Source organism: Vulpes vulpes, chromosome 6 (genome assembly GCF_048418805.1).
Source record: "Vulpes vulpes isolate BD-2025 chromosome 6, VulVul3, whole genome shotgun sequence".
Taxonomy (NCBI): Eukaryota; Metazoa; Chordata; class Mammalia; order Carnivora; family Canidae; genus Vulpes; species Vulpes vulpes.
Genome location: NC_132785.1, coordinates 78,634,710 through 78,654,314, shown reverse-complemented (window position 1 = coordinate 78,654,314; position 19,605 = coordinate 78,634,710). Strand labels below are relative to the sequence as shown.

Genomic DNA, 19,605 nt, shown 5'->3' with positions numbered 1-19,605 from the left:
CATCGCACCAAAGCCTGCAAGTCACAGATTCTGTCTCCACCCCACCCTCCATCTCCCACCACCTACCCCCTCCCAAACACAAAGATTTCCCAGGAAGAAGTCAAACAAGAAAACTATCCTTGTTACATAGAAAAAGATATAAGCTAGAATCAGCTAACCAGTTCATCTTCATTAAACATGAACTCAAAAAAAAAATAAAAATAAAAAAAAAAAAATAAACATGAACTCAAGGCTGACCAAGCATGTAAGAAGAATAAGCCCAAGTGAAGCAAACAGAATTATTAAACCTAGAGAAAGCAGATAATTCAGAGAAACACTATTAGAAACCTCTAATTTACTATGGAGGAATTCAAGATTATCAGCACTATACAAAAAAGAACAAGATCTATGAAAATAGAATAAAATATAATAAAAAATGCTCTCAAAGATTAAGGATTGCTGAAAAAAAAAAAACTTTACGTGAACAATATATAGTTGACAAAATTTTCCAGGGAAAAAGAGGGTGGGGGGTGGGCAAGGTGAAAATCACGAGAGAAAAAGTAGAAAAGGAATTTACCAAAGAAAAAAATTTCCCAGTTTTAGGACATACATCTTCATAGTTTAAGTGCCTACCACAATGTGGCAGCCAGGAGTACCCCATCCTATCCCACCTTCAAGAGAGAAACTGCTGAGTACAGCCAGCTCCCAGTCTCTTGCTGCTGCACCTTCTGCATTCACGCCAAGACCAGGTTCTCCCTGGGGGTGCTCCCAGCCAAGGACAGAACATATAAGGGTACTAGAGCAGAGCTATTCCTACCCAGTGAGGGACTCCTCTAACAGACAATCCTTGTCCTGGGAACTGCCACGGCTGCAGTGCAGGCTCTTCCGGGACTGCACTGTACCGTAAATCTGCTCTGCCTACCCATTCTTCCTTCCTTCCCTCTCTCCTTTCCACAGATGTCAATCTGAATCACAATCTGAAGATTCTCTCTACCTAATTCTGAACTCTCTCCCCTTCATCTTTCACAGGTGTTCTCCTTCAATAAATCTCTTCAACATCTACTTCCATCTTGGGTTTTGCTTTTCAGAGGACCTGGACTAACCAGAAAGGAATTAAAACTCACATGATTTTTAGAATACAAAAGATAAAGAAAAAAAAACTTTAAAACTTTTTATAGGAAAAAATTAGGTGTCCAACAAAGAGAACAGAATTGAATTCCCTTCAGATTTCTCTAGAAACAATCGATGTAAAAATAAAAATGTATTGACATTAATTGCTATTGATGTTAAAAGAACAATATATATTCAAAATTCTGACCTAGAATTCTGTACCCATATAAACTAATACCAAAAAGGGAGTGGGGAGGCCTGGGTGGCTCAGTTGGCTAAGCGTCCAACTCTTGGATCTCAGCTCAGGTCTTAATCTCAGGGTTGCAAGTTCAAGCCCCATGTTGGGCTCCATGCTGGGCATGAGCCTACTTTAAACAAACCAGCCAGTAGTCAGTTTGCAACAGGAGGACAAAGGACCCTAAGACTAAAGTGTTTCAGAGAAAAAAAATAAATAATAATACATCCAACAGAAAAAACATGAAGAAATTCTCTTTTAATTAAGACACAATAATGGCAAATAATATGAGAGAGAAAAAAAAGAAGTCACATTAAATAAGTGGGAGGGAGGACTGTACACCTGACAGAAGTATAAAATGTGTCATTACTGGAAGACAGGGAAAGAGAGTAGGGTAAGAAAAAAATCATTCAGTGACCTTGATATTTAAGAATATTCTCTTGAGAGTGACCCAGAAATTATGATGCTGGGATTCATAGAGACGGAAATGTAAATTTAGTATATAATTTGGCCAAATAGTGAACAATATTTAAATATTAATAATGATATAAATGCTACTGATTTTGAATTTTAGTTCAACTATGGACCAAGTATAGAAGATAGTTATGCTTGTAGGCATAATATTATTAGCAACCTTGAAAATATAATGCATAGCTAAAAGAAAACAGGATTTTGGCCAGAGTAGGGCAAGTGGGGAGAGGAATAAAGGAAAAAAGTGATAACAAAGGTTTAAATATATAAAAATTACAAAGGTAACAATAGCAAACTTTAAGCTGGATACGTATCAAACACAAAGAGGAAAGGAAAATGAGGATTGCAATAGTATGTGTTAAGTCCTAATTTTTCATATCAAGGAGTCAATACACAAATTGATAAATGTAATAAATCAAGTTGATAAATCAAGGATTAGAGGTATACCTTCTAAAATTCTAAAATTCTGGAATTAAATAGGGAAAAAGAGAAGAGACACTAACTAGAAAATATAATCGGGAATAAGAAATAGAGAAAATATGATTATTTGATTTATTTCCATTTGGTGTAGTTCTTTATAAAAGCAAAAAGTTTAAAGCTAAAAATGTTCATTTATTCTGGAATCCCAAAATATTTCAAACTATTCAGCCTATATCAAGTCTTTCTGTCCTTCACTGTGCTCTCATGGACTGTTGTTTCCTGTGATTTTGCTTCCTTACTTTATTACCACTGGGTCATGTTTGATTTGCCCTCTCCCTTCTTCTTTTTTCTGTCTTGAGTCAAAACAGGTCTCCGGCATCCTGGAGCAAACTAAAGTTTCACTTGACTGGATTGTTCTGCATCACTATTCTGTTTTCTTCCTTTCACATTCCAAATTTCCAACTTTAAATAAAGCTATTTCACCTAAAACCTGGCTTTTGGTAATGATGATTTTACAGTCCTCAATCTACATAATCCTCTCTCCAAGAAATTCACTTCATGAAGCCTTTCTGTTTATAGCCTTTTTTCCTCAGGCAGAGGTAAGAATGGAGAGGGAGCAGAAATACCTCACAAGAAGTGTTCCAGAGAACATCTGGGGAAATGAAATGCTGGCATGAAGTGTTCCAATTACAAGTGCATGATTGCTTTGTTCAAGAATATTTAATCTTCTGTTGGCACTGAAGAGAAATTCCAAGTAAACAGCTAAAAACAACCAACTTCTCAACAGAAGCACTGTAATACTTACTAGCTATACTTAATTATCTTTCCTTTCATAATCATATTAATGTGCAAGAAGACTAATGATAATAGAATACAAACCTGAGGAAACAGCTTAGGGTGAAGAAAACATTCTAAAGATATTGAGTCCAAATCCAGTATTCCTGTAGTAAATTTCAACAATCCCCCCCACTAAAAACAGTAAATGTCTTGCAAATTAAGAGAAAAGCAAGCCAGAAAAAAAAAGCTAGCGAATGAACTAAAAAAGATCGAAACTGAAAAATTACCATTTAAACAATATCCTGGTTTTCTCTAAAATCAATGTTGTAAATAAATAAATAAACAAACAAACAAACAAATAAATAAATAAATGTTGCTTTTGATCATTCATCTCCACTTGCAAGAAAGAGGGCACACTCTTGGAAAGATAATCGAATGGGAAAAGCCCAAATAAAGCATTAGTTTTGAGCCTCAAAACTATTGGGAAAAGTAAAAAACTAACTAATGGAGACATATTTACAGAAAACTAGCTGATTTATTATTATCATCAATACCAAACAAGTCTTTAAGTCAATTAAAATTTATTTAATTATGCATAAAGTTACTTTCACATTTGTCTACAACCATAGTAGATACAGCTCTTGGCAAAAAGACACAGCCTTCGGAGTTTAAAACATCCCCAACTGTAAGATTACATATATAAAACTCCCATTGTTATTTATGTGATAGTGGATTTGTTAATCAAATTAAAATAATTATACTATCTACAATAAAATAAAATGGAAATAATTTACTCATAAGATTCATATTTAAATCATCTTTATTTACAAAATACTATCCTGAGAATTATAATTCCATTAAGCTTCAATTTGAGCAAAAGTAGAATTACTTAAGTAACAGCAGTTACTTAAACTGAAAATGAGAGAGAAGTCAAAATTACTTTTGAAGAGAGATCAAAAATATTGTCAAGTTTCTTGTTGTGGTTCTGGATGTTCAGTAGTAGGTTCATTTGAAGGTGGTATCAACCCTGATGGGAACTCACTTCTACTTTCAGGATGTGGGGGTGGGGGAAAAAATCCAGCTCTTGGGGGAAGATAATGAGGAAAACCTCTCGGTGGATAGACATTTCTCACTGTTCAAAGAGATTGGTAAAAAAACATTTTTTAACTTTAAGTACCTGTACTGCAGTTCTAACAAATGATTAGTTTATAACTTAGAGTTCACCTATCTTTATATTCCAAAATTGACATCAGTATAATTACTTGATCAAACAAATGAATTTTTACAGCATAGAAAAAAGCATACTCTCTTCAACTGCTTATGATTAAAGGGAATATCATTAATTTTAGACACAATTTTCATCCTATGAAAACCTAACATCTTAACACTTTTTAAAAAGGAGAATTATTCCAAAATATATGAGGTTTACTTTTTAAATTTTTCATGTAGTATAATTTTCACCAGACTTAAAATTCAGATCAGTAATTCCCAATTCTAATTTGGTATTATCCTAAGACATTTACAGGTTTATCAAAGACTATCTTGAAATTCCCCCAAATTCATTTTAATTCACCTTAAACTTTAAAATAGAGGAGAAATGAAGGAAGAGATACCGCATCAGGCATATAATAGCCTTCTGCCTAGTGTTTGGTAACCATGTATTTATTCTACAGAAACATCTAGTTCTAAATGGCAAAATATAGCTAGAAAACAAAAAAATCATTCTTTTTTTCTTATGTGAGGCTATGAAAAATTTCAATAAATTCAACAATTAGTCCAAACATGATAAACATAGTTCAGGTTTTAAAAAAGTAGGATTACATAGGAACTACTTATGAAAAAGTATTTTAAAAATACTTCAGCCAGTAGTTTTAATGCTAAAATATAAGCTGTAATTATTTTTACTAACTGATACAGTAACCAGTTTCCAATCAAATAAGATACAAATAATTTTGGTCCTAATGGAAGACTACTGCAAAAAGCCAATGATTTTCCCGATTACTGAAATACAGAAGTAATTCTATATCATTAGAATCAATCATGTGGAAGCCATATTATGGTCTACTAATGGCTGGCTGCCTTCCCAATTTGTAACAGTAATGGTATATTCACAGCTAGAAAAACGTACAATATGAATAAGAAATAGAATTCTATCTTTGACTTACTCTATAAAACATATATTAAGTTTAAAAGAAAAACATACTTGCAAATGGAGGATGTGGTGGGCCAGGGAAATCCCTTGGTGGAAAATAATCTCGGGGAGCTCCATACATGCTTCCTGGAGGAGGTGGAGGAAAAGGAGGACCTCTTCTCATGAATGGGCCCCTTGTATCCATCGGAAACAATGGACCCCTGATTGGAGCAAGAGGTGGAGGAACATAGCCAGGGCCAGTTGCTTCACTTTCAGCAGGGAGAGATGAATCAGGCACATTTAAATTCTATAACAAATTGACATATGGTAGTCACTAAAACAACAGCAAAATTTGCAATAATCTTCCTGAAAATCTTAGGTCTAGAAGAAAGCACCTAGGCAGAAAGCAGTCTGTGACAGTCTTCATAGTCTCCTGAGAAAGATTCTGTTTTCTATGTCAGATGGATTTTTTTCATCACAAATATTAACCCAAAAGAAAACAGCTTTAACCAAAACAAAGTAATATTCTGGCTAAAGATAAAACACAAAAAAATAAATAAATAAATAAATAAAATAAAGATAAAACACAAGAATAATCCAAGAGTACCAAAATATACATTCTTTTCTCAAATATACACTGAAAAAAAAATGTTTATGTTTATATTTTCAACGCAAAATAAAGTGACCAAAAGCAAAAATTGTAAACATAGTAACAAAAATATCCTTTAAAACATTCAAATAAAAATTCGAGAGGGAAAACCCAAATTGTTTAACTTTAATAAACTAACTCAAGCCTCTAGTCTGTAAATTGTACTTTATCACCAGAGTGTACAATCCAGAAAAGAAACAGCTATAATACTATGCAAGAAGTACATATACTGGTCAAAATGAGAGAAGCAGCTTTTTATCAAAAACGAGATTGCTAGTGAAATTTCTATTCTAGTAAAGCAAGAGACTAGAAAGCTCCTGAATATGTTGATAAAATTCCACTTTCAATACTTACACCAAGGTCGTCTTTGCTATCATTTCTACTGGTTTCCACTTCTGAAGACATTGGCCCATCTAAACATGAAAGTTAAACCATAAAAAATACATGACTAGTCACTCCATTATTAGAATATCTCCAGATCACAAAGGATTGCTGATATTTCCCCATTCCCCCTGTTGCCACATAAACCAGCCTGATAACCAGGATCCTGCATGACGGCCATAAGAACAGCTTTAAGACACTTGAAATGTTGGCACAAAGTTCTGCAAAGGCCATGTGGCAGTGATTTCTGTTGCTTGTTCCTAGGCAACCCTGCTGCAAGAGTATCATAAGGAGACTTCTGGGAGATAGCATCCCTCTCCCTTTTCTTTCTTTCCTTCCTTTCTTTTCTCCCTCTCTCCCTTCTTCCCTCCTTCTCTTCCTCTTTTCATCCCACCTTCCTAATTCCTCCATCAGGTAACAGAGAATAGCATATGAATTTAGCTGCTGTTCAAAATAAATGTTCCTGAGCTTTGTTATCATCAAGAACTGCTCACTCCAGGAGAAGAAAAATTCAAACAACCCTCTCTCTGACCACAACTACCTACCTTCACCTAGCCTTCTCATTTAGTTATTCTCCCTACACCTGTTCTTGTCACGGAAGCTTCCAGTCCTCTGGTCTCTCTTCATTTTCTTCAGTTTCCTCCTCCCTTCATTTCCTTCACTAAAACTGGACTTCAGAGTCCATCACTGCATCCAATCATCAATGTCCTTACCCAATTGGCCATATTTCCACATGTGCCTGACAACACATCCTAGCCCTGTATTAATCCAACTCTCCATTTCCACACTACCTATATCTGAGCCACTTAGCACGTCTACGGGTAAAATAAACCACAGATTTGGGTAGACGGGACCACTCCAAGCTGACAGACTTCCAGCCTTACTTGCAGTTGCACAGTGACCAGCCTTCTTTCTGCATCTTCAAAATCACATTTCTCCTCAGCAATTTTAAATCTCCGTTCTCTTCAAACCTACTACACCAGTCACTTAAGAACTTTAACTTTTTGTAATCAATTGTAAAACAATTGTAAACAAATAAATAAACTTACATTCCTATGATCTTTCCTCCTATTAAAAATGCTTTTCTCTTCCCCTAGAACATTACTGCCATCATTTTGGTTCAACTAATTCTAGATCTTTAAATTCTCAGCTTATACACGCTCCAGGAAAAATCTGACTATCCCACACTCAAAACCCCAATACCTAATCTTAATGAGTGCCCCATATGGTTCCATTACATTTTATACTCATTTTTATCACTATATAGTGCAATTGCACATATGTCTTCCAAGTTATAAGGAATGCTGAGCTCCTATTCACCGCTGAATTACAGCAACTACCATAATGCCTGTCATATGGTAAGCTTTCTATAGACATTTAGTGTATCAATGGATGGATCCTCTAACACCTCATTTTAATAATGTATAGGGATCAAGACCACAGCTCTGGAATCAGACAACCTCATTTTAATAATGTATAGGGATCAAGACCACAGCTCTGGAATCAGACAAACATGGATTCAAGTCCTGCCTCTACACTTGCTACCTGAGACACTGAGTACCTTTTTAAGCCTTGATTTCTTCATCTATAAAATGAGGATAATAATGTCCATTTCATAAGTTTACTGTGAAGATTAATAATTCACTTTCATTCAATAAACATTTACAAACACTAGTGCTAGTCAATGTGTTTCAATCAGATCTCTGATGATTCTCCTCCATGTAGCATACTGACAAACCAATAATGTATTACATTTAGACTTATACAGAACTTTTTACAAAATACTTCAACACACATTAATTCATGTAACCTTCATAAGACTTTGTCAAATGGTTAACATCTTGGCTTTATAGCCATTATTCATCAATGATTTGTGCTGTTTCTTTTCTTATTTTTACTTATGTTGTTCATCATTACTGGTACAGACGCCCGCCACTCAACCAATTTTTCAAATTCACTCAAAAGCAGCTCAAATGCTGCCTCCTTCATGGAGTTTTCCCTGATCCTTCAACTAGATAACAGTTCTCTCTTTCCTGTTTTGTTGTTGCTGTTGTTGTTGTTGTTGTTATTGTTCTCTCTTTCTGTGAACAAAGTATATTTTCTAATGGAACTCAACTACTCTGGTCATTATTAATTAAAGATATATATTTCTTTCTCCACATTTAATTATTATCTTCTGACAGGCAGAAACTATACCCTATTATAATTATATTCTCTGCCATGTCATGTAGGGCACCTTCTAAACAGTAAGCACTTAAAAATTATCTAAATAATTGGATATTGTTCAATAATAACAAAAAAGGACATGTAAAAAGTTTTAAATAGCATAATTTAAAATAGATATTCAATAACATAGTTTCATTCCATTAAGCGTGAATTAATGGGAGAAAACAATTTCAAAATCCAAAGGTTAGAAAGAATTTAATTATAACTAATAACAGAAATCCAAGCCATAGATCTCCTTCTTCACTTATTATTCAAAAAAGATTTTCTAAAAAAATAAATATTTCAACCAGATGATAATGCTCATCCCCTTGCAAATAATATATACCTTGTCCTGAGGAAACCTTTTACTAATAAATTTATTTTAATTTTCTACTTTCTTTTAATTTTTTTAATGTCACACACTTCTCACTGATACACTGGATACATATATTTCCCAATTTCAGTGAGTTTTGCTGTGAGGCACTTTAAGGAAAAGAGCGCTTGACAAATAGTAGGTTGCTCAGTAAATGTTAGTCAAATCTATCTGAATATGAAATGTTTAAATAAAGTACTTGATTAAACCAGCAACAAAGCATGCACCTAAATTATTTTTCTGGTGGATTTTCACATATCCATTCACACTAGCTTAACGTCCCTAATTACTAAATAGGATGTATATAAGTGGACTGGAAAAATTTAAAAGTTAGTCATGGAAGAGAGTAAAATCTGCCATCATAACTAAGTGTAGTAAACCCATTACAACAAGTGCCCAAATCAACCATTAACACATCTGCAGATGCCACAGATACATACAAAGTAACAAGAAACATAAAACTACAAAGTTTTTAGGAAAGACTCTGGCCTCAACAGCTACCAGAGATAACAGTTATTAGTCCTTTTTTCAGCTGCCAGTTCTTTAGTGTGCCACCATTATTAAAAATACATATACATACTCAAAGTATTTCTTACCCACTTTATCCAAAGATGGCATATTAAAACTTCTGAGTTCTGCTGGCCCAGATAGTCTACCAGAATTAGAATAAAATCTGTCTTGCCTTTGAAGAGGAAGAGCTGGATCAGGATATGGTTGGCCTAGAAAACAAGTTTTTAAAATATTTTCATTAGTATAAAAATAAATCATTTTTCCTTAAGTTTAATATATTGGACACAGACATTTCTCTTGCTTCCTAAAAAACTGATCCATATTCTTGGTAGACAATAGTAAATAATTTTAGGAAAACTATTTATTTACTAAAGGCAATAATTTTATCTTTGTAGTACACATAAGTATGATATTATACTCTGGATTTTCAAAGTTTCAATTCAATGAAGGAAATAAATATATCAACATAACAAAAACAATATTGAGAAGACAGCCACTTAGCAAAGAAAGAAAAAAAGAAATATGTTGGAAGCATATCATGAAATGTGGCAGAAAAGACAATGATAAAAGAGTTATCAAAGCAGATAATATTCAGAGGTCATCAATGATCAAATTTGAGTAACTTCTATACTTTGGAATTTAGCACCCCTCCAAAACTAAAGGAAAAGATCCCTCACTCAATAGATGAAAAGAAGGTTCACAATGCTCAGACTGAAGACACCTGGACAGACACAAATCTAGGCACAGACTCTGATTCAGGTGCTCCCACAATCACCCTCCATTGTCCCCAGGGGTCACAAAAGTGTCATTCCTGGGTTCTTGTAGAACTCATCATTCTTGAAAAAATACAGGTAGTCGATTTCATCTTTTATGAGATCTGCCAGGTAATGGCAGATTTTGATAGATTAGGTATGCATACGCCCAACTCGAAATAAGAGGAAAGTCAGAGGGGACAGATTTATGTGACCCCTTCTTATCCATATATAGATATGGAAAAACAGCTGCAAATTGCCTTCCATAACTGCCCTAAGGAGTGGTTCATAACATGAACTCCACACAACATTGGATATGCCATTCCTCATCTGACTCAGCCACATGGGACCTCATTTGACACACCTCTCCCACACAAAGGCAAGGAAACCACTGAGCATCAACCAGAGTTGATGGAGATAATTATATTTAATGAGTTCCCAAGAGCCAAAAAATGTGAATCAGGAGAGAAAGATCTGAATGGATAGTCGGGCTCATTTCCTCCCTCTTTCAGAATCTAAGCAAACAAATTCTGAAAGATTCTCTCAGTGGGTCTGAATTAGCCCAATAAAAGGAAAGGCCAATACGAACCAGAGATCTAAACTGAGCTATCCCTTTCTATTTCAAACATGGGATTAATTAAATGGCAGAGTTGGACAAGAGGATAAAAAGGTGAAACCTGAAAACTTCCCAACTCTTTTTAATCAAGTCTCAAGATACCATATCATAATTTTGCTTCTAAAATACACCTGTACAATATTAGCAACCTCAGAAATACAAAATTTAAAAAAAATACAAAATTTTGCTATATAAAGCATATACCCATGGTGCCCTCCACTGGCCAAAATAATTTATTCCTTAAATCTACCAGGGCCTATTGTATACATAGCACTAGTGATACAAAGTTGGTTTTGACACAGTGCATGCTTTTAAAGTCTAATGATGACAGTAATAAATACAATGTGACCAATGCCTTAATAAAGAGGTATACAAATTCTAGGAGTGGCATGAGTGGTGGCCTACTGAATTCTGATTGGAGAAATCATAAATGGTGGTGTTACAGAGGACATAAAGCTTGCCCTGAGAGAAAAGGTAGGCTGAACAAGCAAACGAGGGTATTCTGACCAAACTCAAATACATACACACACACACACATACACACACACACACACACACACACACACAATGTAGTAAGATAAAGCTACGTGGAAGACATATGACTAATGATACTGAAATACAGAAAATGAAGACAGTTCCTTGCTTGCTTATTTCATACCTTTATTTTCTACTTAGAAGAGATGATTAAAAAGAAAGAATAGGAGAAGGTAAAGGATCAGGGGAAAAATGAATAAAGGCTGTGAATATGTGTACACAGCAATAAGAGGCAGTTTCATAAACTAAAAATAAAACTCAATATGTCTGGGTTAAACAAAAATGTTGCTTATTTCTTTTCATTCCATAACAAATCTTAGACTGTTAATAGTTCCCAGAGTACCTATTTTAATAATTTTGGGTTCTATCCAATAACAGAAACAAAAGAGAATTATAAAGATGGTTAAAGAATTAGAATTTTTCTCAGGTCTAATAAAAATCTTAATTCACAACATGATGAAATAATTTATTCTAATAATTAAGCAATTTAAATGGAATGAAAAGCAAAATTTCCAGAAAGTAAATGATAGCAGCATTGATACAGACAGGTTATGAGTCTGGAATAAAGAGACCAAAGGTATAGAAAGAATGTCTAAGAAACAGATGTATGCAAATATAGACATTTAAGACAAAGTGGTATTTCAAACTGAAGAACCAATAAACAATATCAAAATAACTGTCTATTCAATGGGAAAAAAAAAACTATTCACACTAAACACTAAAATTGAAATAAAATCCAGATCAAACACTTAAAACTTTTAAGTTTTTAGAAGAAAATAGAGAATATTGTTTTGATCTAGGAAAAAGTCTTAAGACAAATATAATATTAAAAAAACACATAGATTAACTTACCTATAACAAAATTTGAAACATAAATAACAATAACGTGTATAATAACAAATCAAGAAAATATTTGCAAAAGACAGAAGATTAGTATACAAAATATATTAAGAACTCCCTTTGGGGCACTGGGTGGCAGTCGGTTGAGCATTTAACTCTTGGTTTTTGGCTCAGGTCGTGATCTCAGAGCCCCATACTGGGCTCCATACTCCATGAGGAGTCTGCTTGTCCCTCTCCCTCACCCCTCTGCCTCCTATGCCACATTCTCTCTCTCTCTCTCTCATTAATAAATAAATAAATAAATAAATAAATAAATAAATAAATAAATAAATAAAATCTTAAAAAGAATTTCTATTAAGGAAGAAACAAAATGGGTCAGGCAACTTATGGCAAATAAATACAGATAATACAAATGACAAACATGAAAAGATACTTAAGCTCACTAATTAAAGAACTAAATATATAAATGAGATAAAAATTTTAATTCATATTGCTAGAAACAGTCAAAAAAGTTTTACATCAAGTACTAGAGAAATAACTACTCTCAGATACTTCATGCACAGCCAATCTTGAGGGCAATGAGACAATATCTATTAAACTAAAAATATGCTTATCCTATTACTCAGCAATTTCATTTCTTGGATTCATGTTTAAAGAAGCAAGGGGTGTTAATTACAACACTGTTACTAAGAGTGAAACACTGGACACTAACTGCTCATCAACAGACACTGGATAAATACATTGTGGTATATTTATATACAGAAATACTGAATAGCAATTAAGGTAGTAAACTTTATATTAAAATGGAAAGAACTCAAGAACATAATGCTGATTTTAAAAAAACTCGATAGGGCAGCCTGGGTGGCTCAGCGGTTTAGCGCCGCCTTAGGCCCAGGGCCTGCCTGGAGACCTGGAGACCTGGAATCGAGTCCCACATTGGGCTCCCTGCATGGAGCCTGCTTCTCCCTCTGCCTGTGTCTCTACCTCTCTCCCTCTCTCTCTCTCTCTCTCTGCTTCTCATGAATAAATAAAATCTTTTTAAAAAATAAAAATAAATTAAAAAATAAAAAACTTGATAAAACAGAAAAATAACTTATTTTTTAATAATATATGGATCTAAGTTTATACACACTGGACTCGTGAGTAGTCACTTCTAGGGAAGAAGCACGGTAATGGTCCCAAGAAAGGAAACAGAATAAACTTCAACTAATTTATATAGTGTGCTATTTTTTCTTTTTATGTTTTATTTACACATCCTCTGTCTCTCTTTCTCTCTCTCTCTCTCTCTCACACACACACACACACCTGAAGTAAATATTAACATGTAAATTCTGAATTGTAATAAACAAGATTCTACTATATTATCTTTGTTGTTTCTTTTTCTGTAAAACAGGAATAACACTAAGTGTTAGAATGACTAATAAAAAGCACTTAACATAATAACTGGCACAATGTTAGGCACCCCAAAGTAACTATAAGATAAATTAAACTTTTCATGTTTATAAACTATATTAAAATATAATATTGACTGGTCTCATTCAAATTTATCTAGCTCTATGCTGTTCTTCAATTGTTCAGAGAGGTGCTGAAGTCTTCAACTGTAACTGCGCTTAAGTTTCTCCTTCCAGTTCTATCACTTTTTGCTTCACATATTTTGTAGCTCTGTCGCTTGCTGTACACACATTTAGGTTTGCTAAGTCTTCTTAATCCTTTTTTATCATTATGTTATGTTTTCTGTCTCTAGTAATTTTCTTTTCTCTTAAGTTTACTGTATCTGATATTAATAATAGCCATTCCTGTTTTCTTTTGATCAATGTTTACATAGTGTATTTTTTCCATCCTTTTACTTTCAACCTATCTAACTATAGTATTATATGTCAATGACTTCTTTACAAATAGTTGAGTCATGATTTGTTCTGTAATCCATTCTGCCAAACCAGTTTTTAACTATTAATGTTAGATAATTTATATTTAATGTAATTATTAATATGTTAGGGCTTCTATCTGCCATTTTTTTGTTTTCTATTTGTTCCCTGCGTTTATTTTCCTTTTTTCTTTTTCCTGCTTTCTTATGGGTTACTTGGACAGTTTTCAGAATTCCATTTTATCTGATCTGTAGTGTTTTTTAATATATCTCTTTAAACAGATTTTTTGGCAGTTGCTCTAAGTATTACATAATTTATCACAGTTTACTGTTGCCAAGATTCACCAATTCAAGTAAATTGTAGTTGACCTGGAACAGGAAATCTCCCAGTAAGAAGTTGGTTTTTTTTTAAACAATTTACCTTTCTTTTTTATTTTTAAGATTTTATTTATTTATTTGAAACACAGAGAACACAAATAGAGAGAAGGGTCAGAGGGAGAGGGAGAAGCAGACTCCCCATTGAGCAGGGACCCTCATGCAGGGCTCCATCCCAAGACCCTGGGATTATAACCTGAGCTAAAGGCAGATGCTTAACTGACTGAGACCCAGGCGACCCGCCAGCAGATTTTTAAAAACTGAAAAAGGTATGTTCATCAATTAAGTTCAGAAAACACTGCTATAGGAGGACGCCTGGGTGGCTCAGCGGCTAAGCGCCTGCCTTTGGCTCAGGGCATAATCCTAGAGTCCCAGGATTGAGTCCCACATCAGGCCCCTGCATGGAGCCCGCTTCTCTCTCTCTCTGCCTGTGTCTCTGCCTCTCTCTTGTGTCTCTCATGAATAAATAAATTAAATCTTTAAAAAAAAAAATAGAAAACATTGCTATAAATATCTTTTGTTTTACTAACATTACATATAGTAATACGTTATTTGGTCTACCAACAAGATTGAAAATTATTGAGCAAATCTCAAACATTAATACCTGGCGACAATTTTATATCACTCAGCTAAACAGATCACACAAATCACTCAGTTTGTCCTTCTCAGTGTATAAAAGGACAGATGTCCAAAGAGATGATAAGTTTCAAAAATAACACGAGAAGATTTTAAAAAGTGAAGACTGGAAACCAGATTTCTTTTTTTTTCTCCTAAGATTTTGTTTTTAAGTAATCTCTACATCCAGCATGGAGCTCAAACTCACGACCCCGAGATTAAGAGTCACATACTCTACCAATTGAGCTAGCCAGGTGCTCTCCCCCCCCTTTTTTTTTTTAAAGAAAGAAACCAGATTTCTTCACTGCCAGTCTAAATGCTTTTTTTTACCTAAATCATTCTTGATTTACAGTGTGTAACCTAAGCTGTAAGTATATAAAAGAATGTTAGAGTTCACACAGGCAACCCCTGTATTATCCTAAATAGATTAGGTACGTTATTTGGAGATACTTTCTATAGAATGGATACATATCTCACCTATGAAGACATTAATTTAGAAGCTCACAATTTCATAATTTTTTTAAAGATTTTATCTATTCATTTGAAAGAGAGAGAGAAATAGAGCATGAGTAGAGGGGAGAGGGAGAAGGAGGCTCCCTGCTGAGCAGGGAGCCCAACATGAGGCTCAATCCCAGGACCCTGGGATTATGACCTGAGCCAAAGGCAGACGCATAACTGACTGAGCCACCCAGGCGCCCATAGCTCACAATTTTGAATTTTTAGTTAGACTTAGAAAATAAAATATACCAGGTTCCATTTCCAGTATGGCAGAGTGAGCTTATAACAGACTGATTCTCCCACATATAACAACTCCTAACAATTTACCCCCCCAAAAATACCTGAAGTATAGCTACAATAGAAAAAAGTATGGAGATTCCTAAAAAATTAAAAGTAGAACTATCATATGATCGAGCAATTCCACTTATGGGTATTTAGCCAAAGGAAACAACACAAAGAGTTTGCACCTCCATGTTCACTACAATGTTATTTACAATAGTCAAGATATGGAAACAACCTAAGAGCCATCAATGGATGAATAAGTAAAGCAAATGTGCTATCTACACGTTATGGAGTGTTATTCAGGCATTAAAAAAGGAAGAAATCCTGCCATTTGTGATAACATGGATGGACCTTATGACATTATGCTAAGTGAAATAAGTTAGGCAGAGAAAGACAAATACTGTATTATCTCACTTATATATGGAATCTACAAAAACAAAAAACAAACTCTTAGAAAAGGAGACCAGATTTATGGTCAACAGAGGTAGAGGGAAGGAGAACTTAATGAAGATCATCAAAAGATACAAATTTCCAGTTATAAGATAAATAAGTACTAAGGATATATGTATGACTATAACACTGCTCTATGACACACAGCAAAGTTGTTAAGAGAGAGTCTAAGAATTCTCATTCCAAGAAAAATATAGATTTATTTTTTGGTACCTATATGAGATAATGGATGTTAACTGAATTTACTGTGGTAATCATTTCACAATATATAAGGCAACACCTTAAACTTATACCATGATGTTTATCATTTATAGCTCAATAAAACTGTAAAAACATCAGAAATTTAAAAATAATAAAATAAAATAACTACCTGAAGGCTTTGAAGCATGAACAAAAATAGGCAGATTTGGTTAAAGGGTGGGAACTTGGAAAAAGGTACCATTACAGGGTGAGTTTGCCGTTTCTTTTTTTTGTTGTTGTTGTTGAGAGAGAGCACAAGCTGGGAAGGGAGCGGGAAGGAGAGTGAGAAGCAGAATCCCTGCTGAGCAGACAGCCTGACACAGGGCTCAAGTTCAATCCCAGGACCCTGAGATCATGACCTGAGTTGAAGGCAGACACTTAACCAACTGAGCCACCCAGGTGCCCTAAGAGTTTTCGATTTTTTTACAGTTTAGCCTGAAGGCAGATCATAATCATGCTGTAGCACAGAGCAGTCAAAGCTCATAGAAATTGTGGCTTCAAAAATCAAAGGACAGAGCCCAGGAGAGCCAAAGACGTAAGCCTAATATTCTGAGATTTTTGCCTAAGTCAATGGCTGACCCCTGAACCAAGCAAGCTTAAGGCATTTTCAGCTAAGACTAAAAACTGAACTGTTACAAGAGCTGCTGTCTGGAGAGCTTTTGTCGAGACAGGGAAAACCTAACTTTAAGTTTGATCAATTTAACATTTTATAAAACAAAACCAATGAGAAATACAGTAAAATCCAGAATCCGCATAATGTCTAGGATAAAATCCCATTACTCTGTATAACAAGAAAACAGGAAAATGTGGCCCAATTTTAAGGGAAAAGACAATCATTGGAGGTGATCCTCAAGATTACTCTGATGTTAGTTAAGCATCTGACTCTTGATTTCAGTTCAGGTCATGATCTCAGGGTTGCAAGGTAACCCCCCTGTCAGGCCGTGCACTCAGTAGGGAGTCTGCTTGGGATTCTCTCTCTGTCTCTTTCTCTCTTTCTCTGTTCCTCACCCCACCCTGGGCTTTTGAGCTCTCTTTCTCTCAAATAAATAAATAAATCTTTTTTAAAAAATGATCATAAAACTTCTTTAAAGCAGCTATTCAAAAACTATACTCAGGGGTGCATGGGTGGCTCAGTCAGTTAGGCATCAGACTCTTGGTTTCAGCTTAAGCCATGATCTCAGGGTCCTTGCATCAAGACCTGAGTCAGGCTCTCCACACAGTGTGAGGTCTGTTTGGGATTCTCTCTCTCTCCTTCTCCCTCTGCTCCTCCTCACTCATGCATGCTCTCTCTCACTCTCTAAAAACAGATAAATCTTAAAAAAAAAAAAGACTCAATGAAATGCTTATAACGAATAAAACAAAACTCAGCAGAGAAATCAAAAGTATAAAAAAAATGAAAATTCTAGAACTGAAAAATACAGTATCAAAAATAAAACTTTCACTGAATGGGCTTAATATTAATAGCAGAATGGAGATGAAAGAGGAAGAGTCAGTAAGCTTGAAGACAGATCAATAGAAATTATTCAACCAAAAGAATGAAAAAAAAATTTTTAAACAAAATAAAAGGACTCAGGGATCTATGAAATAATATTGAAAAGGTCTAAAATTATAAACTCCAGCAATTTTTAAAGGACATGGAAAATATCTGCTAATTTTATGAATGAACAATAACGAAGCCATTACTATCTGAGTTCTAGTCTCTACTATTTGCCTACCTGTTTTAACATAAGACTGTCAGCTAGTAACTTTGAGGTCTCAGTGTTCCTCCCATATAATAAAGGCAATAACTAAATTAGTAGGGTTTTGAGGGGTGGGTTTTTTTTTAGATTAGTGGTTTTTAAATGTAGCTGCTCCTCAAAACCTCCATAGTAGTTTTTTTAGAAATAAAAACTACCTCCAAAATTCACACAACGCCTGATCTGAGGTGGGACCCAGATGTATCTGCATTTTCCTTGAAGTTTCCTACGTTATTTCTGAAGATCAGCCAGCTTTGAGCTATTAGATTTTACTTGAAGAGCTAGTTATGCAGTGCCTGTGACAGGGACTCTTGGTACTAATACTTGTAATTACCAAAAGGAAAGTCCTCTATACAGATGTAGAGATACAATATCCACCAAAATCTTGCAAAAAGTCATTTGAGAAAGGGGTTGTAGCTTATTATCTTTATTTTTATCACAGCAAAACTTCTTAATGAATGTTAAAGGCAAAATCTTTGAAAGAAAATGTTCAAAAAAAAAAAAGAAAAGAAAATGTTCTATGCCACCCCCCTAAAAGATTCTTAAGTATGTATGTCACAGCAAATAATTTCTAAATATTAAAAAAAAAAGCTTTCTCAGAGTTATTTGGGTATTCATTTATTCAACAAATATTTGTTGAGCAAATATTACGTGTCTAGCATTGTGCTAGATGCTGGGGCTACAGCAATGAACAAAGTGACATAAATCTCTGTCTTCACAAAGCTGATATTTAGTGATACCAAACAAAGTAAAGCCATAGTATAAGGAGCCACCATTTCTTAGAACCAAAACACTCCTGCACAATGACTGATTCTTGAAAGTAAAGTTCTTTTACTATAATATTCTTACCCTCTCCAACTCCTTAGGAAGGAATCAGATATGTTTCTTAAGTGTAACTAATTTATACAAAGCAGGTATAGCTCACTTCAATGTCCTGAAACACTAAATATAAATAAAAGTTTAGAAAACCAAGTTAAATGCATTCCTTGGGAAAGTAACAGCTATTAGGAGAAGTGCAGTTACTGCCTTCCTTCAAGATACTCTGCTGTGACTCTTCTGATAAATATATTTATTTTAGCAGTTACTCTAAGATATTTTGTTCAATTAGAAAAGACAATCATGAGAAGGTGAATAGTATAATTGCAGAGAAGTAATCAAGGAATTTTTATATTTATGTTTATGAACATATACCAAAAAAACAAGAAAACAACATTCTCTAAAAGAGATAAAACTAAATTCATGAATAAAAAAAATAAAAAAATAAAAATAATTAAAAAAAATAAATTCTTGGAAAGGCAGGCTAAGGTGATGAGAGATTTTTTTCACTTTCCTACTTGTACATGTCTCAATTGTTTAGTTTTTTATTTTGTTTTGGTTTTTTTTAGAGATTTATTTATATGAGCGAGAGTGCGAACAGGACGAGCTGAGGGGGAGAGAGAGAACCTTAAGCTGAGTGCAGAGCCGGACTCAGGGCTCAGTCCCACAACCCTGAGATCATGACCTGAGCTTAATTAACTGACTGCACCACCCAGGTGCTCCACAATTGTCTGGATTTTCTAAAA

General features: G+C 34.4%; 1 protein-coding gene across 6 annotated transcripts in view; it reads right to left on the bottom strand.

Moving 5' to 3' along the window:
- Positions 1 to 3,556: 3,556 nt before the first annotated feature.
- The window catches only part of MIA2 (MIA SH3 domain ER export factor 2), an 89,515-nt gene continuing 73,466 nt past the window's right edge, over positions 3,557 to 19,605 (bottom strand). For all 6 annotated transcript variants that reach the window (XM_026019006.2, XM_072761470.1, XM_072761471.1 and 3 more), the window contains 4 exons: positions 9,328 to 9,450; positions 6,127 to 6,185; positions 5,196 to 5,430; positions 3,557 to 4,124 (listed from right to left, as the gene is read on the bottom strand). In XM_026019006.2, coding sequence (XP_025874791.2) covers positions 3,958 to 4,124; positions 5,196 to 5,430; positions 6,127 to 6,185; positions 9,328 to 9,450 — 584 coding nt within the window. In that variant the 3' untranslated portion in view covers positions 3,557 to 3,957. The remainder of the gene's footprint in view (positions 4,125 to 5,195; positions 5,431 to 6,126; positions 6,186 to 9,327; positions 9,451 to 19,605) is intronic.